This window comes from Epargyreus clarus, unplaced genomic scaffold, assembly GCF_041222505.1.
Source record: "Epargyreus clarus isolate Ecla_fem2 unplaced genomic scaffold, WU_Ecla_fem_2.2 ptg000010l, whole genome shotgun sequence".
Lineage (NCBI taxonomy): Eukaryota > Metazoa > Arthropoda > Insecta > Lepidoptera > Hesperiidae > Epargyreus > Epargyreus clarus.
The window spans coordinates 8347662-8373516 of record NW_027332218.1 but is presented as its reverse complement, the minus strand read 5'-3'; the positions used below and the strand labels follow the sequence as shown (position 1 = coordinate 8373516).

General features: G+C 39.6%; 1 protein-coding gene across 1 annotated transcript in view; it reads left to right on the top strand.

Annotated features, from left to right (window-relative positions):
* The window catches only part of Trmt61 (tRNA methyltransferase 61), a 97933-nt gene that overhangs the window by 44617 nt on the left and 27461 nt on the right, over positions 1-25855 (top strand). Inside the window, exon 5 of the mRNA XM_073077378.1 lies at positions 12849-13018. Within this exon, the coding sequence (XP_072933479.1) occupies positions 12849-13018 (170 nt within the window). The remainder of the gene's footprint in view (positions 1-12848; positions 13019-25855) is intronic.

Genomic DNA, 25855 nt, shown 5'->3' with positions numbered 1-25855 from the left:
AGTCACTCCAGTATATGACTCGTTTGGGTTTCCAACAGCTGTGCTCCCTGACTATAGTGTTAGCCATTCGTGCCCCGATTAACGCAGCTTGGAGCTCCAGTCTCGGAATGGTTAGTAACTTCAGTGGAGCCACCTTCGCCTTGGCCATTACTTGTATTGTTTCTATGTGATCGCCGTGTGCGATCCTCCAGTAGGCCACCGTAACGTAGGCTTGCTCGCTTGCGTCGACAAACACGTGTAACTCGATGTGAGTTTCCGGCGTTACGTTGTAGCTATAGCACCGCGGTATTGCTAGTGCTGAGACATCTGGGAGTCGCCTTATCCACTCGTCGAATAGGTTAGCGTCTTCAGATGGCAATTCCTGGTCCCAATCAACCTTCTTGAGCCACAAGCGTTGTAATATCATCTTGCCGACGATCGTATATTGACTGATAAGCCCCAGTGGGTCGTACACCGACATAACCGCGCTTAGGGTTTCGCGTTTAGTCGGTGCTCTCAACCGCAGTCTGACCTCATCGGGAACCCTCTTGATGTCAGTGTTGAAGGTGAGGGTGTCGGAGCTCGGGTCCCAGCGCAGCCCCAATGTCTTTTCCTTCTGGTGTGCTGCTAACTTTACATTCGCGCTTTCAGACTTCTTATCTTCGGGTATGCTAGCTAAAACTCTCTTGCTATTTGAGTTCCATCTTCTTAAGTTGAAGTCCGCTTGTTGATGGATGTAGGTAACTTCGTTCACCATTTTAATAGCCTCCTCTTCAGATGGGAAACTGTCTAGGTAATCGTCCATGTAGTGTCGCTCCTTGACCGCCGTGGCCGCCTCTGGGTATTTACTTTCATAGTCGACGGCGTTGCGGTTTCTTACGCTGTGAGCGAGGTATGGCGAACTGCTGGCTCCGAATATCATGGAGACCATTTTAAATCTTCTCGGAGGGTCCGTAGGCTTGTCCCTCCATAAAAACATCTGTGCCGGTTGGTCCTCGGGTCTGATTTTAACCCTAAGGAACATTTCTTCGATGTCCGCTGTGACGGCGATTCTCTTTTCTCTGAACCCGAACAATATTCTTGTGAGTGAAGCTAGTAGGTCGGGTCCTTCTAGTAGGAAGTCATTGAGACAGACTCCCTTCACCTTAGCCGCCGCGTCGAAGACCATTCTAACTTTTCCCGGCTTGTTGTGATTGGTGACGGCGAAGTGCGGCAGGAACCATTTTACGTTGCTATCCCTTTCGCTGCCGTCGCATTGCACCGCGTAACCCTTTTGTATAAGGTTAGCGATCTGAGCCGCGTATTCCTTTTTAAACGCCGGCTCCTTAGTCATCCTCTTCTCGAGCGTGTGTAGTCTCTTAAGGGCAGACTCGTAGCTATCTGGGAACGTGGGGTTATCTATCTTCCAGGGCAGACCCACTTCGAAGTGGCCGTCCTTTCTTGTGGCGGTCGCTTCGAAAATGTCGTTGGCTCTCTTCTCATGCTTATTAATTTTTTCTTTAGTCGATACGCCAAGCGAGTCCACGTCGAAATGTGACTCGACGAGCTTCTGTAGTTGGACGTCGCTCGCGCAGATGTGAAGTACGGCCGCCTGGTCTTGATAAATCGATTTCCTGGGTACCGACCCGTGCAGTACCCATCCCAACTTCGTTCTCGACGCGGCGGGTTCATTTCTCTTGCCGGCGCGCAGCTGTCGCGATATTATTAGATGCCAGTTGTCGGCACCTATCAATATGCGAGGTCGAGCTTCTCCCTTACTGATGCTATCTTGTACAACTCGCAGGTGCTTGTACCGTTCTAAGTTGTGCGGTACGCGTTGGTGATGTAGCTGTAGTCCTTTTACTGTGCGGGCTGTCACTAAGTAGGCTTCTTGTTCGTGTACCCCTTTGACACGAACCTTGACCGCTTCGCTGTCGATCCTTCTCTGATCGTTAATACCCCTTATGTTCAGAGGTCGATTCGGTCCGCCGTTAGTGAGTTGCTTCGCTAATTCTTCGTCTATTAGCGTCACAGTAGACCCTTCGTCTAGGAGGGCGTACGTATTTACCTCCCCCCGTGGACCGCTGAGTTTCACCTCGCAGGTTTTGAGCAGTACTGATGTAATAGGCGACCTCCTTGTCGTGACGCTCATTACTAGCGCGGCTGCTTCGTCTTCCCTGCCGTCGTCCGGAGTGCTCACTGTAGTCGTAGACTCCGTTACTTTTTCTTTATGTAGTAGCGCGTGATGTTGGTAGGTACATCCGTGGACTCCGCAGGCCTTGGCTTTGCATGTGAACCTGCTGTGCTTCCTTTTCATGCATTTGAAGCACATCTTGTTGTCCTTTGCCCACTTCCATCGCTCGTTGACGTCGAGTGCTTTGAGTTTATCGCACTCAGTAGTGTAGTGTCCCCCAGTTGGACACATGAAGCATTTTCTTTCTTCCGGTTCACTTTCCCCCGCAGTGTATACGCCCTTGGTAGCAACCCGCTTTGGTGCTACTTCTCTTCTGACGGGTACCGGAACGCTTCGCTTCGTTGTGTGGGTGTACCTTATCATAAGGTCCGCTTCGGCCATTAAAAACTCGGAGAGTACTATCATTTCATTATCTTCCATGATGCGTGCTTCGTTATTGGCTGCGTACTCCGCCCATTTGCTTATGAGATGAGGACTCAGTTTGTCCATTACGTCTCGAACGAGTAGCGGGTTTCGTAGGTAGCCTCTTCTATCTATACTTTTTATCGTATAGACAATATTTTGAATCTTCACCGCGAACTCATACAGATCGGTGCTCGCGCTCCCTAATTTCGGGATCTTTTTGAGCTCTTCCATGGCCCGATCTATTATGAATTCCGGTCTTCCATATTTCATCTCTAATGTGCGCATGATGATATCTGGGTTAGATGCGGTGAATAGCTGTGACAGCACGGTTTCTCTCGCTTCCCCTCGCAGGCTGTTTCGCAGTCGAAGGAGATTTTCCGTTGGAGAGAACTTAAAGAGTCTTGTAGAATCTTCCATGGCGGCCTTATACGGTAGCCACTCGGCGACGGCTCCCGTGAATATAGGTAGTTCCGCTGTTTGGCGAGGCAACGGTCTTGAGGCGACTAGTTTTTCTAAGGTGTCGGCTAGCCGTTGAATGCCTTGGAATTTCGCGTTCTCCCCCCGTTGCTTACTAACGGGAGGGCGAACCTCTTCCGGTTCTTCCCTGTATTTCGTCGCCGTTGGTTGTTCCATGCTTCTATCCACCCAGTCTTGTACCCTTTCGTTGCATGAGCTCGCCGCATATTCAGATTCGGCTTCGATTGCAGTCATTTCGGCGGCTAATCTCGATTTGATTAGCTTTTCTTTCATAAGTAGCCGCTTCTCTTCTATAGCCGCGAGTTCTTTCTCCGCTTCGTATTGTGCCATCTTCATACGTGCGTCGATGCTTCGCTTTGAAGTGTTACTGCGAGCGGTGAGTGCCGGCGACGTAGGTCTCTGCACCGGCGATGTAGGTCTCCGCACCGGCGATGAAGTTTCACGCCTTGGTGGCGTGCTAGCTGGTCGTGCAGGTGGCCCCATGACGGACGTCCGCGTTGACGTCGCTGGTGCTGTCTCTCTCGCCCCTTCTGGCGGAGAGTGCTCCATCCTTTTTTCTTGGGAATTTCCTGCGACCGTCGACGGCGACTGCGGAGAATCTTCATAAATTCGGTGTAGCAATGGCCCTGGCGCACCCTTAGCGCCCGGGGCTGCTTCTGACTCGCTGTACCCCGATTCGGAGCGAACACGACCCCTTGTGTTCATTGCGATCGGCGTATTCATCTTGAGTCTTCTTTAAATCCGGCTTCTCGAAGGACCAATGTAGATTATGGGTTTTCAAATAAAACTCCAACTTGAATCTTCAGTTCTTTTCTTCTTGTTTTTATTTCGAGGCGTACACATTTTTCCATACAAAAAGGCGAGCTTAAGTACTTATTTTGGGTACCGCAACAGGCGCAGGCTCAGTCAGCAACCGCGTCCTATTGCCGTCCCTTTCTAACATAGCCTGTCTTACTCTTACAATTCTATGCTTACACTCTATTGCTATCCTACTCTTACATATCTATTCTTATTACGTAGGACTTATATCTATTGCAATAAAATGTCTTATTTACATAGTCTTAATTACATACACAAGTTACATTAATCAACATTTACATTTAAATTCTTAGGCCGTTGTCGTCCGTAATAACAGTTATAGTGTTAAATCTGACGATCGTGATGAGACAAAATTAGAATCGGACAAGATTATTAAAATCATGTCATGTCATAGGTATTTCAAAATTTTTAAATAAATCTGACCGTTCAAAGTAGGTAAAAATCGAATTCAAATATTCCGTTACATACATACAGGTCAAGTTAATAAAAGCGTGGCAAAAATAAAAGCGTGTTTAAAAAAAATCTTTTATCAGTTGTAGACACAAATAAGTATAGTTAAATAATGGCCGGTTTCTGAAGTCATTTTTCTTGGTAGGTAGTTTACGAGTGTGTATTCAATAACACTATCCGTTTGATAACTACCTACGGAAAAAAAAATCCGCTTCCGAGGAACTCAATGTAAGACAAGGTCTATTTAAACTCCGTTTAGATTAACGGACCATTTTAATGTGTTTATTCTTTCCATAACATTATTTGATTTTTTTTTAAAAACGACGTTTGCGTAAAGTCTAGCAAATCTTCCTTAGTATAATGCATAACTTTTACAGTAAAATAGCCCAAACTATAACTTCCTTATGGGAATCTTAATTTAAAACTTTTGGTGAAATAAAAAAAAAAAAAAGTTAAGTAGTTAAGCCATACACAATTGACAAGTATGTCGCTGACGTGAACGCATGGGTCCTTTGCTTTGTTAATTAAATTTTGAAATTCATGTAATAGTATGTATTATTATAACTGAATATAAATTCAATTTAATGTAATGAAATTTCTTTCTGACTTTCAAAAGTGGGTTATGTGGCCCTACTTTGAAAGAAATAATTTGAATTTGTGATAAATAACGTAAAAAAATTGGGTTCATACAACTTATACGTGTTATATTGTGTGAAATTCATGGTTAGTTTACCATTATTTAGTCTTTAACTTTGATATCATTCATTTCAAATATTCACGATATATTATTATTTTGATACTGCTTCATCAGTTGATAAAAGACGTACATTGGAAAGGCAACTATTTGTATAAAATAACATTGTAATAATTAAAAGAAGTACTAAGTAGTAATAAAATAATTTTATAATAGTATTTTGAGTCGCACAGATTCATTTAGTGGCCAACTATAGATCTATCTATCTATCAGTATAACAGTTATTGAACAGGTTGTTGAGCATTCCGAAATGGACTAATAAGATAAACGTCGTTATTCTGATGCGTAACTTTATCGAATCAATAGTTGTTGGAGATTTAACTATTGGACTTAGAATCCAGACATAAGTAAAGTGGGCAGCTAGATGTTGTCATTACTGTAGGTGTAGGAAACTTTTTTTAGTTTGATTTTTATTTATCTGTAGTTAAGATGGATTAGTGCAGATGCCTCGAGCAGTGTAATGTTCGCGGGTGTCTCTTGGTGATGCATATGGTTGGGTGTATGTATGTATGTATGTTGGGTGGATGTATTACATTGAGTGAATATTGCATTTTTAGAGTAAATTTGAGTTGAGCACTGGCCGAATGTTATCGTAAACAAGGTATAAAAACTGCGGTGATACATGACTAGAGTGATCCTATATGAACATCACCTAGTTTAAACCGTGTGTTTTATTATTTAACAATGGTCTAATGCATTCGCTTCAATACCTGTCGCGCATATGACATTTATGTAAAGAGTCCTTATGAACTATGCCTGCAACAGAAATCCGTGGTGAACACTGTTGGGGCAGATTTATAACCTAGGTAATACACAACTAGTGTGATTCTATATGAACATCACCTAGTTTAAGCCTTGGTTCGGATCAACAGTTCGGGCTTTTTACATGCGAGTCGGTATTGCAAGAAAATGCGTAGAGTTTAAGCCATGTTTTTGATAAACAGTTCGGGCCTCTTACGTGCGAGTCGGTATTACAAGAAAATGTGTAACTCTTCTGGACTTAGGCATTAAACAACTGGTTTTCTTTTGCAGCTCTTGCATCAGACCATACACGATCGAGGACGAACGTGTGAGCAGGACGGCCGAATGTTATCGTCGTTAATAAGAAGCTTGGATATTAACGATATCACATTTTTATAACGTTACATTAAAGTAATAAGTGACTCATTTGATACTACAGTTTAAAAACAGATGCGGGTAGGTGAAGTGGGGACGACACCTTGGCGGCGCTCGAATTAACAGAGAGCGACATTCTGGTCGGAGACTTCAGCAAGAGCAGTCGAATAACGGAGATACTTGTGTAGTTATAATACTTCTAATCACTAGTGTGAACTTACTTACGTATAATTGTTATATCGTTACTCTGTACCGTTTATGTGACTATATTATTACATGACTTCAAGACCTACAAGATGAGTTAGATTTCATACGTAAAAACTTTTTATGGTTTATCTACAGGGGCACTTCAAACGTGCTTGCTTCCTCCATTATCGACGCTAATATGTGTAGTGTGTAGTGTACACATAAATTATATTGGCGAAACTAAATTACCCCCGCTAAAGTGCAGATTGTATAAGATTCTTTATTAATGTATTCAATGGGTATAATTATGGTTTACACAGGCCTTAGCATTTACCATTGATGTTTATTGCTCGGGACCACAGAACACTAAATCTCGCAGAGGTCATCAACTGAGATCCTGGTTTAGATTTTGTAACGATTTAGCCAAACGTTATGCAACAAGGGCTTTGTGTCTGAGTACTCTATTCAATCACGTGTTGTAGTGAAGTTTTGAAACATATTGAGTCGATAAAAAATAATATCGAAGAAAAAAAAAAGAAAGTCTAAATCAAAATCTCTAGCTTTCATATTTTATATTTTTACAATAATAAAGTACATCTCAACTTAATCTGGTGTTTAAAAAATGGTCATTTTAGCATAAAAGGTATATAATTAACACTAACATTAAGTATTCCTATGTAGTCCTCATTTTTAACTATTTTATTTGGATTGATAATAAGCTCGCTTTATGACTCAAATCTTCCAAACAAGTCTATAATTTCGCATGCGATCTTGCATATCACGGGACAATCAAGTAAAAGCAAAAATGTTTATATTCTTGCTCGAATTCGTTTATGAACAATGAAGAGCTTAAGTCTGTGCAGCATCTCTCAGAGAGGAACAATATATTTTGTGTTAAGCTGCCTAATAATATATTTTCTCTATTAGTACATATTTAAACTATGCATTACCCGTGACCATAATCTGTCATAATCTAAAGGGACAAGTGACTCAAATTCAATAGATTGGCTTATTAAGTATACTGGAGGATCTTTTGTAATTTTCTTGTAAACCAACATCGCGAACATGGCCAAAACTATCGATAAAATAGCATCTGAATATTGTACTCTTATCGATAAAATGTTAACACCACTAGTGACGTTACCGTACGTATCACAATGGCAGATAGCTGCGTCGCGTCACTAACAATACCGGACAACGCTTTGATGCATCTACGAAGAAAAAAATACATGTAGTTATGTTTGGGTATTCAACATATTTATGGATGCATGGCTACAACAATGAAGATTGAAAATAGAAGGACATTTGTAAGTCTATTTAAACATAGCGAACACAATTATTATAAAACTATCGATAAAACGAGTACCAAGACATTTAAAAACTTATCGATCAAAATTTCTCATCACTAGTGACGTTACCGTACGTATCACAATGGCAGATAGCTGCGTCGCGTCACTAACAATACCGGACAAGGCTTTGATGCATTAGCGTAGATAAAGTAGGAATCTTAAGCAGAGAAATCACATACTGAACGTAATGAGGTCGGCTACTCCATATTGTTCCATCGTGATCTGATTGGAAAATAATTACATGTATCTGTTTGAGGCGCATTCAACATATCTATACGAATAAATAGAATTGAACTGTCCGTCTGTCTGATTACAAAATGACTAACGAGGTTTCTGTTCTGTTTAGTCCCGTCAAAATCTGTTCGGTCGTTGCCAAAATTAATCCGTACAGACGGACAGTTTTAAATAAGTTTTTGTGCTTTCTTGTCATGCAAATGACTATAGTACCTATGTGCTTCAAAATCGCAGTTAATGTAACTGATATAATTTTGAATCAATTTTATAATACCTAATAGGTACTGGAATAATATTTACAGTGATATCTTAATGCTTACAAGCTCAGCCTCTCAAGCGGGTGTCAGAGGTTTGAATACCAGGGATGCTCCCCTGGGATTTTCAATGTTATGTGCGTATTAGAAATTAATTATTACTTGCTTAAATGGTGAAGGAAAACATCGTGAGGAAACCTGCATACCTGAGATATCTATAAAAAAAACTCAAAGGTATGTGAAGTCTACCAATACGCATTTGGCCAGCGCGGTTGACTATGGCCTAATCCTTCTCATTCTGAGAGGAGACCCGTGCCCAGCAGTGGCACAACAATTGATGATGAAACACGTCGTGTAGTTATATGATATACCGGCCTTACAATTTCAAACCAGAGCACAGTAGCGTTACACTAAGCTTGGTCCTCACGAGTAGCGGCGCATCTGTGGCCGACCTCAGGTAGGAATATCCTATCTGGGGTTGATTACAGATGTCCATGAGTGGTAGTAGCCACTTACCATCAGGTGGACTGCATGCTCGTCTGCTACTCCTATATTATAAAAAACAAACTTCCACGCCTGAGAGTTCTTAGTAAAATTGTTAAGGATGTCTAAAGTCTACCAATCCGCATTTTGTCTCGAAATCAGCCTAAATGTCTCTCACTTGAAGGGCTGGCAATGAATATCATTTCTGTCTCCTTAATTTATAACTTTGTTTTCAATATTTAATTATTTAAGAAACCATTTTGGGTACATACATTTTATGTAATAATGCGAACAGATTAATTACTCCCAGTATCAACGGTCCCTGTAAATTTTAGTAATTACTCACCTTAATAATAAAGTGGTCTTTTATGAAGTACATTGAGGTCTAATTAAAGTAGATGTCCTTAACCATCTGTCAATTAGCCCGCATACTACGCGACCTAGCACTGTCGCAACCACCTTTCTATCCGAGGATGACTAACGGCTATTGGTATCCTTACAACTAAACTCACATATATTGTACGTGTATTATAAAATATGTTATGAAAGCTTTGAACTCTTGAAGACTTAGTTGGCACTTAGGGAGGTTAGATACAAGCGACCGAACGGTACCGTTAGTATGAATTTTTACGTTTTCACAAAAATAACTGTTTGTATTTGCCCATACATTCCAATCAACGTCTCTAGCGGATTGTATCAGAACAGATTGGACATATATGGGAAATACGTAAGCAAAAACAAAAACAGTCATTTTTGTCAACTAAAAAGAAGAAAATAATTTTCAATCTAGGAATCAATTAAGGAACAGTAAATTGTATAATTGTGAAAAAAGCGTGGAGTGCTCCAGTTATGAATTTTCGAAAAGCACCTGAACTCTCCCTAAGGCGCTTTCTCTCGCCTCGAAAATCGTTAATCCTGAGGATGTTGATAAGGACAATGGTACAAAATTATTAAAATCGTGTATTATCATCGGTTTTTGAGTTTTTCAAAATTTTGAATTAACCTGAACGTTCAAAGTGGATAGAAATCGGGTTCAAAGATTCCGTTACTGTTAAGTACATACATACATGCATACATACATAAATACATACATACATACATACAACACAAGCTAATAAAAGCGTGTTACAAAAACATTATCATCCGCATTATGTACAATCTCATAACGTGTGAATACTCTTAACATACCAATTAATCTAAAAATACTCCTTAGAATTAGGTAACTAATTTTATCCTATCAAGGTGCCATACTACATGAATATCTGTTAACAAAAGCCTACATTTTTGTAACCGCTAACAACAGTCCGCTTCATCGTTATCTTTTCCTCTCGCATCGATTTTGCATTCAATGAGCAGTAACCACACAGTTTAGTGTGCACTTAGACATTCACCTACGAACAATAGAGACACCAGCGTCACCTCTAACCTCTCTAAGTAGGTTTTCCTAGCGCCCAAGAAATTATCCCTTCCTAATTTAAATATCGGTATCTAAATAGCTATCCGGTCGTCATCAACGATTAATTAACTTTAATTAAAGGTAGCTGTGTTTAGGCGCCACGAGGTGCGATTCTAAATGCCGAGTGGGTACTGATCGACAAGGTACGTGACTGGATGCATTAAGATAACGCATTACATATTTCACATATACTCGTACGTATGGGCAACACATACGCAGTGCCATAATGTCTTCATTACCCTCACATGTACGTATGGTGAAGTGCAACCAGTTTTTTTTATCACATAAATATACACGATACGACTCTATTTGATATTAAGTTGTAATATTACTTAGTAACTTCGTATTTGAAGTTGGTTACAGATTTTTTCATATTATATTACAGAGGTGACTAACGATCATGCAGTCCACCTGATGACAACCGCCGCCAATGGACATCTATAAACAATCCCAGATAGGAATAGAGTCCTAACCGAGATCAGATACAAATGTGTTGACTGCGGACTAAGTTGGAACGCCTGGTATAAATGTCTCTACCTTACAACACTCACTCTTGAAACAAAACAAAACAGCGCAACTGTCGTTATAAGGCAAACATAGGAGTAGGTGCGTTGCCTCTGGAGTCAAACCACCAAGAATTATTTTACCACCTTCATGATCATTCTAATTTGCTAACATTTGTTACTCTACTAACCGTAAAGAATAGGTAGTAGACACCTCAAGTAGGTAACAGATACCTAAACACGTCGTGTAGTTATGCTATATATAACATATCTGCCTTACAATTTCAAACCAGAACACAGTAGCGTTACACTTATAGTAAACGACGTATATGAGCTAAGGGGTACCACAGTAAATCCCCAGTAAGTTCAGTTAAAAATCATAGAGACACGCGATATACATTCAAAAGCGAAACAATTTGAAAATTGACCCCCGCGGCGCGCCCGCTTACGCCTCAGATTGGCATGGTGAGTGACGTCCGCTGTCCTTATTGGTCGATAAGATTTGACAGATAAGACCGCGGCGGAATTAAAGTTGATGTGTCTCGGGCGTACGGCTTGGAACTCACGGAGCGTTTTTCTCCCGCGCGCGGACGCCGGTAAGAAGTGACCGTTGACGCGATTTCACGCGAACTATTTTTGCGTCGCGATTGTCTGCTGTTTTCTCTGCGTACGAGGACATATATCGATACCTTTTGGACCTACGATTACTACGTAACCACGGTGGCTACTTACGCCTTTACCTATGAATAATCAAACTATCCAATGTTTTACCTATCAAAGATTGATGTTTGTCAATTACTTCAAACTAAAAATTGACATTTATTTTAAACTAAACAGCTATCCTGCGTCCCTGGCGAACTCCGTAAGGTCTAGGGAATTTACGGCTTTTAAAAATCTTAAATATGCAGGACTTGTCAAATGTCGAACTTCGGGAAAGAAAACATTGGATAGATTGATTATTAATAACGTGAATCTCGATTGAATTGACGTTAATCTCTCGCCTCTAGTGGTGGAAGAAGAAAAACGATCCGTTTGTTCTCACCCTATGCCGGGTATTTACGGCTTGTAAAAATCTCCAAACGGTATCAGTGGTACAAAAAGTTGGGTGCGCTATCGGTACCGCCGGTCGATCTTGCATCTATCATGTGGGATTGAAAACATCTGTCGACATTGTTGTATCGGAGAGTAATAGACGTACAGATAGTGTTGTGAGACGGCGCACAGATTATGTAACGATTCCATCTTTCATCTTAACCAGCATATTTCAAACACATTGTTAGGATGTGCCGCGTTATTACATGTAAGGTTATCAGTAAAGTATTGTTCAAATTAAATTAAGATCGTAATTTATAAACGGTTTCGATCGCTATTTTCCACTGCCCTTTCTGTTTGTTATCGAGGGGGAAACCTTCAAAAGGTACCCGACAACGTGGGAGCGACGTCGGGTTATGTGGAATTTTTACCGCACTAAAACCCCCCCGGTGGCCTTCCTCTGCGTAGTGCGTGGGCTGCGTAGAGGGCTCCGGGATCTCCAAAGGAACGCAACCGGAGTCCTCTTAGTGCGTTGCCCCGTCGGGCTCCGCCATACGACGGTATGCGACCTCACATACCGCCGTCCTTCCCGGGGCCGCTGGCCGGGCGGTTCGAGCTCCCACTCTTGCCGCCCGCAACCCCGGAAGCCCCCTTTTAGTCGCCTCTTACGACAGGCAGGGGATACCGTAGCCCTATTCTGGTCCCGCTTTTCCACTACCCTAAACATGAATCGTCTCGAACGAATTGAATTCCATCGCCAAATGTTAATACAGCAAACAAAACCTGCATTTAAAGGCGTCTTATGGAAACCAGAATTTATTGTACTGGGACATTACTACAACATACTTAGGTGTTCCATATTAGTCATTAAAGTATTTATGATTTGCCGAAGGTGGCTCAACTAACACAATTGCTTATCACGCAAAGGAGTCCAGAATTCAAATTCTAAGACATGGAATTTAAGAAGTTACTTGCGTATTACGAAATAATTAAACGGTGAATAAACATCGTAAAACCCATAATTTTATACTTTCGCTAAAGAGTTCCCATATGTCTACCGATCCGCGTTTGACCAGCATGGCGACTATAACCTAAATACTTCCAGTTTACAAGTAGACCTATGTTCAGTGATGGACATCAATGAGTTGATGTTAAAATACTAATTATCTATTTTCCAGGTGGTCGCTTCTGCTCCTTCTCGCCTTGCATCGAACAAGTGCAGCGCACCTGCCTGGCGCTCCAGCAGTATGGGTTCCAGGACGTGGCCACTATGGAGGTGCTGCAGACCGAGCTGAAGATCAGCCGTAGGACGGTCTCCGTGAGGGACTTGTCGTTCCTGAAACATAAGGTTAGTTACGTAGCCCAGTATACTAAAGACAAATTATTGCTATCAACATAGGTTACAATGCAAGATCCGTCAATTTTTAAACACTCCTTCACAAAAGGACTTCCATTAAAATAAATATTTCATATTTTCCATTTTATAATAAATAAAACATAAGAAAAAGTTCTTATTCTGTAAAATATAGCTATAACATTATAACAGAAAATGATGAAATACCGCAAAACATAGTGACGATGTGCCTTTTCATAGTGCAATGCTTTTCCGAAATGTTGACCTGACCTCATCCCTGTATTGTGACCTCTTGACCTTTTTTTTTTTTTTTTTTTTTTCTTCTCGAGGGGGAAACCTTCAAAAGGTACCCGACGACGTGGGAGCAACGCCGGGTTATGTGGGATTTTTACCGCACTAAAACCCCCCCGGTGGCCGTCCTCAACGCTTGTTGGAGAACTCCGGGATCTCCAACGGAACACAACCGGAGCCCTCCAAGCGCGATGCCCAACGGGCTCTACCCTGGGGGAGCAGTTTTCGCTCCTCCCACACCATGTATGTTTACGACGGTATGCGACCACACATACCGCCGTCCTTCCCGGGGTCACTTGCTGGGCGGTTCGAGCTCCCACTCTTGCCGTCTAACCGCAACCCCGGAAGCCCCCTTTTAGTCGCCTCCTACGACAGGCAGGGGATACCGTAGCCCTATTCTAGTCCCGGAACTACAGGGACAGTGACCTCTTGACCTACTCATGAAGTAAAATTTAAAAAGTCTCTGTATACATGTTCTCTTCAAAAGCCTTAATAAAAATCTTTATCTTGCAATATCAATTAATATATATCACCTTGTAGGCCTTAGAATGTCGTCCTAACCGATTTGAGATTGAGCCTTGCTTTAAATACGTAAATATCGTAATCTGGGCCGCCCATTGACCTCCTCGCCGACATATTAAGTCAACTTAGGGATGGCAATCTGAGATCGATTCATCGAAGAATCGATCTTTTGGGCCAAAAAATCGATTATTTTAACCGATCTCCAGCAATATACCGATTCAGTGAATCGATCTTTCATCCGAAAATCGAAAGGCGATTTTTTCAGATACGCATTGCAGTGCTTGTTTAGTCCTGATTACTTTTTTCGCTATCTTCGCCCTTTCATAGCTGCAAAGATCGAAGATCGATTTTTGGAGAGTCGATTCTTCAGCCCTCGATTTTTTGTGAATTGATTTATTACACTTCGATTCGAATCGATTCAAGAAGCGATATTTTTGGGAAAGAATCGACATCCCTAAGTTAACTAAGTTACGACGCTACTTGGCACCGCTACAGGAATCGATCAGAGGCTAACAAGACGATAATTGACAGGATAAACTACTAAGCAAGTAGGTATAGTGCGTTGGTTGCGACATGTTGCGCATATGTGGTCTACGCATCAAGTTGACAAATTTGGCTATAATCTGGCGGGATTATTCACGTGATAAAACTTGTGAGGTTTTAGCATATTATTATATGAAATAATGTCACAGAAGATTAAGGGGTCTCTAAAATGTAGTCACACGGCCACGGTCCTTTGCCGAAAATACGGAAAATGATTGAAAATCTACAGTACGATTTTTTATAGGTACTAGAAAAAATGTCGTTACAAATATTAAGATTCGATTTAAATTTACCCTTTACCCTTTAGGACATTAAAGGGACTATGTAAGATACATTTTCTTACACACACTATCACTGGGGCCAGGGTTCAGGTATCGATCACAGACTAACCAAGCGATAATTGACAGTATTTAAAGTTACCACTTGTATAGCGCGAATTAGTTCGCACATACGGTCTATGCATCAAGTTCTTCTTGTTGGTAAACTCTGTATGGTTCGACTACTTCCACAACTATTTCTTGGTTAAACTTATACAAACAGTGAACTAGGACTGTGTTCTAGCTGGAAAGCTCTTTCTCAGGCAAACATTGTCGGAGAGAGTACTTGTACCAAATAATATATGTAGTCATAAGATCTACGCAAAGATCGTGGTAGGCGCAAGCTATAATACAATTCAAAAATTAAACTCAGAATGAAAACAGAAGGGCGGAAGTGACACGCGTGATAAATTCGCACTCAGACCTCAAGAGCTCAAGCCGCGAGCGTAAGACCTTCCGATAAAGGTGGCACACGCATGTTATGAAACGCTAAAGGTCGGCGTGAAGTCCGTGGCGAAACTGAAGGGGCACGTCAACGTCGCTCGGATTATAAAATATGAATGGGCAAGGATGTGAATGAACGGCCACGAAATGAAGATAAGAGTAGAGCTTTTAAGAATTGCCTTCATGTATAAAGATAACAATAAAATATAAATAATTGATAGTGATAGAATTTGACAGATGACATATTATTATAAAATTTGAATTGGTAAGGATATGAATAGAGCGAAAGTTGAGTAAAGCTTTTAAAAGTTATGTATCATCCATCATGAATAACCAATAAATAATCGAAAATTAGTAGAGGTCCTCTATGATATTGCTAGTCTCCTTCATAATCAATGAGGGTAAAAATTATGTTTATTCTTCTCGACACCAATATTAAGCTGAAATGCGTTTTACCGAGAGACTAAGTTGGAATGCTTCATGTTCTTATCCCTTCTTACCACACCCCTCAAATAAAATCAAGGCAGGATTTGACACTGTTATAAGGCAGAAATAGGTATGGCAACTCTAACAGAAATAGATGATTCCAGAGTTAAACAACGTACCTATAGTTCTACCACCTTTAAGCCGTATCATTACCATCTACATGGTGACAGTGCAATATCCGTTAATCTTTCCTAGATTGTGCTAACAGAAACCGCTAGTACTCGTACACGAGTGCTATATCAGCTCTGAATCTTCCTCGAGATCGATTTAAAAGCCTTGATTTATCGAGTGATGGATAGAAGCGGATGGATATAAATAGACCACCGTGGAATCCGGTTGCAATTCCATTTTGATACTGTTGGTATAGAAACTTGTATGTATGTGAGTAACTTTGTTATTTATAGAACAATAGACCCTGTGATGAAATGTTAGCCGCAAAGTTATTAATAGATATTTACTTACGAAAAACTTAAGAGTAAGTTGCGTAGAGCTTTCTTCAACACTGTTTATCTAAATGATTGCATTATATGTACCTACTATAAATCATATCATACATGGTTTAATGAAGTATAGAAACAAATGGCAATGGCGTGTGATCTCCATAGATGGGCAATCTCCATGGTGAGCAATAGTGTCCCGTGCTCAGCAGTGAGGAGCTGGGGTCAGCAATGGGTTGATAAAATATTTAGATTTTTATTTTAAGTCCTAATGTGATAAACAAAAAGATGGAAATAATACGATATCACTTTAAGACTCCGTACATACCAAGAATTAGGCTTATTTTTAAAATGTCAAAATTTTATCGTCGTACCTTAAAAACATATTTTTATTTATATGATAATTTTATGATTATGATTTTTTAACAAACATTATTTAATTTTAAATATTCGATTATAAAAGGCCCACACTTATGAATACGGTAATTAAATTTAAACTTCATACGCAGGCAGTATGCTAATAAGACATTAAAAATGTACTATCAAGTTGTTCCATATTTCCATCAGCAAGTTTAATACAATTTTGTTTTAATGCAAATATTATAAAGGTTGCATTAACGGTCAACAATTTGGCGTAAGGGTGCCTTTAATGTACCCTTAGTATGAGATTTTACGTTTTTACAACCACATTACTTACGGTGACTGATCGACGCTCAGATGGTACCTGAACATATCCACAATTGTTTGGGATGTTTGTTTAGAACTCTCGTGACTATAGACTTTGTGTTCTGAAATGTGTGGAAAATATTTCTTATGTTAAATGAACACAGTTCACTTCTGGACACAGGTCGTCCTAGAATGAGGTTTAGGCTATAGTCCATCGTGAGTTTATTTAATTACTCTCAGACGTTTATAGGTTTCCTCCCTGTGTTATCCTATACCGTTTAAGAAAATAAAAGAAAAAGAAAAAACGAAAATACCAGCTGACTCACTCACTCACATATAAGACACCATATCGCCTATAGTCCAAATATGTGGCTTCAGGTAGAATCTGTTGTATGTGGAGTCGATTACAAATGTCGATGGACGGTTGCAATCAGCATTAGCCGCATCAGGAAGTAGCTAAACATCCAATTTGTTTAATTCGATATGAGTCCAATTAAACAAATTTGACGTTATATCAAGGAGGATTAAAATATCAGTAACTCGTGTATTATAATAATTCCTGTCACGAGTGTCTTCCTTATGGTCAACTGGCTAGTGTAATGGAATTTAACTAAGATCAAGCCATTAATTAGTGTGTAGTAAAATTTTAATTGAATGCAATTAGATTTGTGCAAGGGCTTATTTTGGTTTAATCGTAATTACTAGTAGATGTGCTCATATCAGTGAGATGAAGACTTAGCTGAACGAAATAACGATTTGATATAATTCTATGCGTAGAGCCATTTGACTTTACACACTTCAGAGTAGGTATGCACAGATTGTGCATACCTACTCTAAAGTGTGTAAAGTTAACCCTGAAGTTCCGGGACCAGAATAGGGCTACGGTATCCCCTGCCTGTCGTAAGAGGCGACTAAAAGGGGCTTCCGGGGTTGCGGGTGGCATGAGTGGGAGCTCGAACCGCCCGCCCAGCCACCCCGGGAAAGACGGCGGTATGTGTGGTCGCATACCGTCGTGTACGTCAGACGGAGTGGCGAGCACCATGCTCGCCTGGGCGGAGCCCGACGGGGCAATGCGCTAAGAGGACTCCGGTTGCGTTCCTTTGGAGATGCCGGAGTCCTCTACGCAGCGCCGAGGACGGCCACCGGGGGGGTTTTAGTGCGGTAAGAATCCCACATAACCCCGTGCCGCTCCCACGGCATAGGGTACCTTTTGAAAGTTTCCCGATCGTAAAAAAAGGTATGCACAGATAGAGAGATAGGTATTAAATGATGCGTTTGTGAAAGTGCGTGCGAAGTCGTCCCTTTTGGGAGCGATAGAACCCTTTGTGGTTCTTCTCCGGACTAGCACTACCACAACTTAGGTAAGTACCTGTCTGCCTTACCACACCCTTCAAACCGGAACACAGCAGCGCCTAACACTACTGTTATTAGGCAGAAATAGGTGTGGCGGTGGTGCCGCCGGAGTCAAACCACAAAGGGTTCTACCACCATCAAAACTTAAACATATTTAAAAAAAACGACTGCTTCAATGCAATGTTGATTTCCTTATTTATGTACTGAGAAATCATTTGACTTAATAGAGAAAGTTGGCTAGTATTAAATTAAATAAAATTATAATGATTATAACGTAATTGCTAAAATCTTTTCATTCCAAAGCGTATATTCGCTGAAATTATCGCAGTTGAACTAAATTGAAATCAGTTCGCAAGCACGTTTCGCTCCCGTGTTACGTATTCTCAAATGTTTAGGTAGTTTAAGAGTGCACGACTTCTTATACATGGTTTGTTTTAAGTTAATTGTATAATAACTTACTTTATCTAGCTATTCACAGGGCTTCTTATATGTATCATAATGTATTATTGTCTATGAACTATATGTCACAATTCGTAACTTAGTTTTTATGAGCGACTTTAAGTTTGTATTTGCAATTTCTTAGTGTATTTAATAAAATAGACTAAGAATATTTTTTTATTTATCTTTAAATATATATAACTCAAAGGTGACTGACTGACATAATAATCTATCAACGCACAGCCCAAACCACTGGACGGATCGGGCTGAAATTTGGCATGTAAATTGTAAGTAGATGTTATAACGAAGGCATCCGCTAAGAAAGGATTTTGATCAATTCTACCCCCAAGGGAATAAAATATTACTTTGTAACGCGAGCGAAGCCGCGGGCAAATGCTCGTTAAGAATATTCGTCAAAAAACACACAAAAATACGAGCATATCAATGTAATTTCTAAGTCTATCAAGCACTTGGCCAGTGCGGTGGAATATGACCTGAACCCCTCCCACGCTGAGAGGAGATCCATGTGCAGTAATTAATTGACGAGGTCTAAGTCGACTCTACTTTCTTTATATTCATGTCATGAGAAAAGTTACCATTCAGTGAACAACATCGGCTTGATTTGTGCGTCGTAGGACCTCGAATGAATACGGCCACTACTACTCAAATCTTCCCAAGAAATCTATAGTCCGTTTCATAATTAGGTGTCCAAAATGTAAATAAAGGTACCTATCAAGAAAATATGTTTTTGGTGACCGTCAGAATGGCCGGTTTCTACCCATATTTTACATCGAAATAATTACTAAGAGTTGCTACCTAGTTGCTACTAGTTGCTATTAGTTGCTACTAATTGCTACCTTCGATTAAAAAAAGATAAACTACTTTTTAAGGTGACCGGCCATTCTGACATCAGGATGGCCGGTCACCTATCCAGTGAGAAGAAACTGCGCAAATAAATAGAGTTTTTTTGTAATCAATAGTTGCTACCAAATTGCTACCTTCATATGCATCGTATTGGACTTCATAGCTTTTACGGATAAAAAAATATTACGGATTTATTATAAGAGGACTAAACGCCTGTATAATGTATAAGCATAATATGTTTAATTTCGGGTTTTCTCTTTTAATTATACAGGCGTATTAGGCGTTTAGTCCTCTTATATTAAATCCGTAATATTTTTTTATCCTTAAAAGCTATGAAGTCCAATACGATGCATATGAAGGTAGCAATTTGGTAGCAACTATTGATTACAAAAAAACTCTATTTATTTGCGCAGTTTCTTCTCACTGGATAGGTGACCGGCCATCCTGATGTCAGAATGGCCGGTCACCTTAAAAAGTAGTTTATCTTTTTTTAATCAAAGGTAGCAATTAGTAGCAACTAATAGCAACTAGTAGCAACTAGGTAGCAACTCTTAGTAATTATTTCGATGTAAAATATGGGTAGTGACCGGCCATTCTGACGGTCACTTCAAATGGTAGCTTCTTATTTTTGACAATATTAAATTAATACAACGATAATAAAATAATTATCTAAATAAATTAAAATCAATTCACATTTTCTAATATTTATATTAACTCAATTTCAATTCATACAGTAATGATAATAAAAAACCTGATTTATAGTTGAAAATTAAATTGTGATAATGGTAACACTATCGGGATCCAAAACATTTTTGTTCCGCCATTTTTAAGTTTCGTAGTTAATATTATTCATTTTCGTGATCGTGGTCCAACTCTAATGTGTTCTAGTGTTCATAGCGCGTTTATTTAAATTGTGTGCAATTATTAAGTTTTAGTTTTTTGTTGAGTTTGTGAAAGTTATCGTTTCTTATTAATTTGTTAAGGTTTAGAATACCTGTAATCGTATTAACAATGACATTTCTTTGTTTACATTTTGGACAACTTATTATGAATCAGACTATATGTAACTTCACTTGTACCTAATATTGCATATTATGGGACATGTAATAGGAATATTACATTTGTGAACAATGAAGAACACAAGGCAGTGCTTCATACGAGTAGGTGATGCAAATTAGATGCAAAGTATCTAAATTATGTTATTAGCTCGCTAACACACGTCGTTTTACGAGGAACATTTTCGTTTTAAGGCCAAACCTTACTTTATGATCGCTCGGCAGAATTTACATAGTTCAGCTTGTAAGAGATACGACAGTGTAGTGCGTTTACACTTGGTCTAACTTACACGTACTGCTTTGCAACATTTGCAACATACTTTTCCGAGGCACTCCAGCTTAGTCCTCGCGGGTAGCGGTGCCTCTAGCCGACCTCAGGTAGGAATCTAATATTATCTGGGGTTGATTACAGATGTCTATGGGCGGTAGTAGCCATTTACTATCAGGGGAACCGCATGCTCGCCTATATGGTAAAAAAATACATAATACCTAAATGTATGTATTGGACTGTTTGTCCAAACAACACGTACGACTTTGCAACATGTGGTAGTTATTTAAGAACATCCGCTATGTCTCCTAAAATTTGATAGTAGGAAAAGGACATACCCACCATCCACCTGAAGTTAAGAGGTTTGTGCATGCCATGGATGGCCATTCATTCCTAATAAACTAAGGTTTTAATTGAAATGATGTGTATAATTGTCAGTATTTTTCATCAAACACAAAACTAAACCTCTATTTCGTTAAAAAGTCAAAAATATTTTTGAGGTAAGTAATGTAACAAAGTAATGCTATATTTATTCTATCAAAATTTAAAGTAGAACACTATTAACCGATCAAATTTATTAACCAAATTAAAGTAAAATAGCCCAACTTGCATCACCTAACATGTAAGTTTTACGGCCTATCTAACTTACGGTTACTTCATGGAATTTACATAGGCTTACACACCCTCGCAAGACACAAGTACACGAGTGTAGCGGTGTCGACACTTACATCAGTGACACACGCGACACTCGCTTCGATCTAATGGTCTATCGGGTCCCGTTCGAAACAAAACACACATCTCGTTAACAGAATTCAGAATAATGTTAGATTTTGAAATTGTTTTTACAAAATGGGAATTGTGATGCTTGTTTATACAGGTTTTTTAGGTGTGCTTTCATAGACAAAAAAACATTTTTTGTGTACATACACTAGGTCTCTTTTGTGTTGTTCCTGTAGTTCCGGGACTAGAATAGGGCTACGGTATCTCCTGCCTGTCGTAAGAGGCGACTAAAAGGGGACTTCCGGGGTTGCGGGCGGCACGAGAGGGAGCTCGTACCGTCCAGTAAGCGACCCCGGGAAGGACGGCAGTACGTGTGGTCGCATTCCGTCGCAAACACCAGACGGTGTGGGAGGAGCGAAAACTGCTCCACCAGGGCAGAGCTCCATCGGGGCATCGCGCTTGGAGGACTCCGGTTGTGTTCCATCGGAGATCCCGGAGTTCTCCAACAAGCGTTGAGGACGGCCATCGGGGGGTTTTAGTGTGGTAAAAATCCCACACAACCCGGCTTCGCTCCCACATCGCCGGGTAGCTTTTGAAGGCTTCCACCTCGAAAAGAAAAAAAAAGATCTCTTCAGTTTATCCTAAACATATACAAAGCAAAGTAATAAAGCCGCAAAAGGGTTTGAAATATTGTTTTTCAAACATTCACTTATGTTCACATATAAATTGCAAACATAATTAGAGAGTAATAACCACATTTTGGTGACGAAAAAATAAGACTCGTTCTTATCCATACTAAAGACAACGCGAAATTACATCAATAAATAGACTAACTCGTATAGACATTGCTCGGTCAGACATAGAATTTATATTTTACGTCAAGAATAACGATCTTATTATACATATTTCATGTCGATTGAACTCAGGTGTAAATGTCTGTCCTTGTAAAATATGTTCCGTTTTCAATAAAGAAGGTTATTATACGTGATGTTAATGTTTGAGCAGTAAATTCTTGCGAAACATTACAATTTTTATTATGACAATTCCATTTTATATGAAGTCGGCCACAAATGCACCGCTACTCCTGAGGACTAAGCTGGAATGCTTTAGAAAATTTTGGTATCAGTCAGTATGAAGCAACTATTGGAGTAAGCTCAGGAGTTGAGCCAAGAGTTAAGGAGTTGCTGCTCACAGATGTTTGTTAGATGGTCCACACCTTATTGCATATTAGAAATTTTGTTGTGCGCAAAATAATTTTCAAAGTAAGATGAAAACTTTTAGACGCAGTGCCAGATACGCACTTGGCCAGTTTACGGCCGTTGAATTACCTTCGAACCATTTATTTACACCACATACATATATTAAACCCGTAAAATTGTTTCCAACTTAATAAACATTCGAAAGTCAGACGATAAAAGATCGCCTCGATACGATGCAAAACCGCCATCGTCCTATTGTTGTTTCTAATCGAAATTATCTTGAAATCTCGCCGGAGAGAAATTTCTATTACGACGCAGCCTGTATTAAGGTATCTGATTGAGAAGAGTAGACTCAATATATCTTTCTGGGCGTTAATAGCGTCGAACTATCGACTCCCCTATTATTTTGTCAAGTTGCGAATTTATAGTTCGCTTTTGTAACGGTAAAGCTGTGTCGTAGGCCCGGGAACATTCGCCATCCGATGGTGTTGTAAAGGTCGTCTTCATACAACCGGTGATACTATCAGACGTGCTGCCGCCCGTGGCGCTGTCCGGGGTCGGGGTGATACCGGTGTCCGCATTTTTTCTAAATTTATAAACAAATTCCATATATTTTTGGATGTAAAACATGGAACGCAAACCCTTCTGTTCTAGATTAGATATGTAGTCATAAGTTTATCCACTTTTAAGACTAGTACGTATCAAATTACTCAGAAAACTATATTGAAAGGCGATCCGTATAATCTAACACATTATACTTGTATCATACGCGGAAATTTCGATTGAATTCCGATTATTGACTAAAATCATCTAAATTATTAACTTGTTTAAGGTCTGAGTTATTTAGGACGAGGATATATGTAAGTTTCGAAAGTGTGTCAAGAAAATATGCGCACGAACTCAAAAATAACAGTTAATTTGGAAAAATAGCCAAAGACACAAATTTTAATAATTTTGTACCATTGGCAGAAACAGAACACTACATTATAGCGACTCTCAACGAATAAATGTACAAGATTTTTGATTTAAAGCAAGAAGGCGTTGCTCAGGGAACGCTGGTCGAATCAGTCTTTGAATAATTCATCAAGATTCTGAGGAACCGAAGTTTAGCCATCGTGGGACGCCAGATCTTAAATGTTTACCATGAATTTACAATTATTTACACATTTTTCAGACGTCGGTCAAATCTGATTTGACTACGTTTTAAAATGCTTTAAACTAAGAAATAGGTGTAGTATAAAATAACTTAAGACTTTAATGTATACTGCGACGCTTATTCTGTGGAAATTAAATTTAATGAACTTACAGTACGTGAGTTACTTCTACAATACATAATTTGAAGTAGGGAAAAAAGTTAGGTACCTATTTAAAAAGAGTATAATATTTTGTGAAATATACAAAATAAATAAGCTTTTGTTAAGGGCTTCGTCACACGAAATTGGATTATTTATCATATCTATGACGGCTAGGAATATTCCCAATGTATTACCCATTGTTATCACCTTTCAATGTCTTTTATATACCTTGTCAAATATCGTCAACATTGATTTCGTCATCAACCCAATATTTTTCCACTGCTGGGTACGGGTTTTTTTTATATTATAAGAGTAGCAGACGAGCATGGAGTCCACCTGATGGTAAGTGGTTACTGCCGCCCATGGACATCTGTAATCAACCCCAGATAGGATTAGGTATTCCTACCTGAGGTCGGCCACAGATACGCCGCTACCCCTGAGGACTAAGCTGGAACGCCTCGGAAAAGTCTGTCTCCCTTACCACACCCTTCAAACCGGAACACAGCAGCGCCTAACACTGCTGCTATTAGGTAGAACCTATTTTCTTTGTGGCGGTGGTGCCGCCGGAGTCGAACCACAAAGGGTTCTACCACCTTCAAAAGTGGGGTGAGAGGAGTCTCAGAATGAGAAGGATTGATGTATCTGTTAACAATATAATTTCGTATTCAAACTAAAAAGCTAAACGGTTTGTTTGTATTGTGAGCAAATAAGCGCATGATTGCAAAACAGCTTTTTTTTCAAAACAAGCAAGCACCTCAATTTGAATCCATGTATCTGTATATATGTACGTCATTACAAAATAAAGTAACCCGTATTCCCACTTAAATTTTTGAAAACCTAAGTAAAATGTATAAATGTAAACGAGCAAACATCATAAACCATGAAACAGACAACGAGTTCGCTCATAAGTTTCGCTCGCATTGCTCCACGGCCGTAACGAGTGATTTCACGGAGCGGGCGCATCCTTTATCCACGGCTGTCGACTCTCGATCACGCCGCCATCTTGCCGTGCGACAGATTGCGTCACACCAACAATATGGAGGATCGTGTTACACTGCCCTAAATCTCTTTGTTCTTCGAACGAATGGTGGTGAATGGTGTTGGTAAACATTATTGGAATTATCCCCAGCGTTTAGTATAATGTCAGCCGCGTTATAAATGATAGTCGGTTGGAATTGGGTAACGTGACCCAGTTGAGTGGGTTGAGCGTTTTTTCAATCGATCTTATGAAATTTGGTTCGATTGATCTAAACTAACCTATTCTTTGTTAGTTTGTACAATATGTGCTTTGTTAGAGATTTCTGCATAAGGTTACTATTCATCAATGATGTGTGTAATATCCATCGTAGGGTTTTTTGAAGAATTTCGGATCAAAAAACTAAATCTTTTTGTTATTCTCTTCTTCAGAGCTTTGTTTTCATTTTGATACACTTTGAAAGGTAGACTCTAACAATATTTCTTTTATCTCTCTCTGTTTTTCCTATTGATACTTATATTTCATGAAATCCGGACTAACGCATGACTAACTTATAAATAATAATAAACTACTTGTCGTAGATTTAATTGTAGCAATGTCAAGTCAATCTACTGGGTTAAACGGGAATAAGAGGTTTCATTTTAAAATATCCGCTTTAAGATATATTGATTGAATTCAATTGAAATATTTATTTATAAGATATACTCAAGAAAAAGCTTAAGAAAATCCATCAAGCTGTATAAACGCATTTTATCAATTCGACACGTCCATCCTGACAAGACGGTGGCGATTGATTATGCCAAAACTGTAGGCATGTTCCGATATATCATATCGTATCTTATAACCGTTAATATCGATACACTATACATCGTAAACAGTTACTAAAGAAACCAACGAATCAATAAACGAAATCAAATTACCAAAAATTTGTAAAATGGTATGGTCAAATTTTCCATT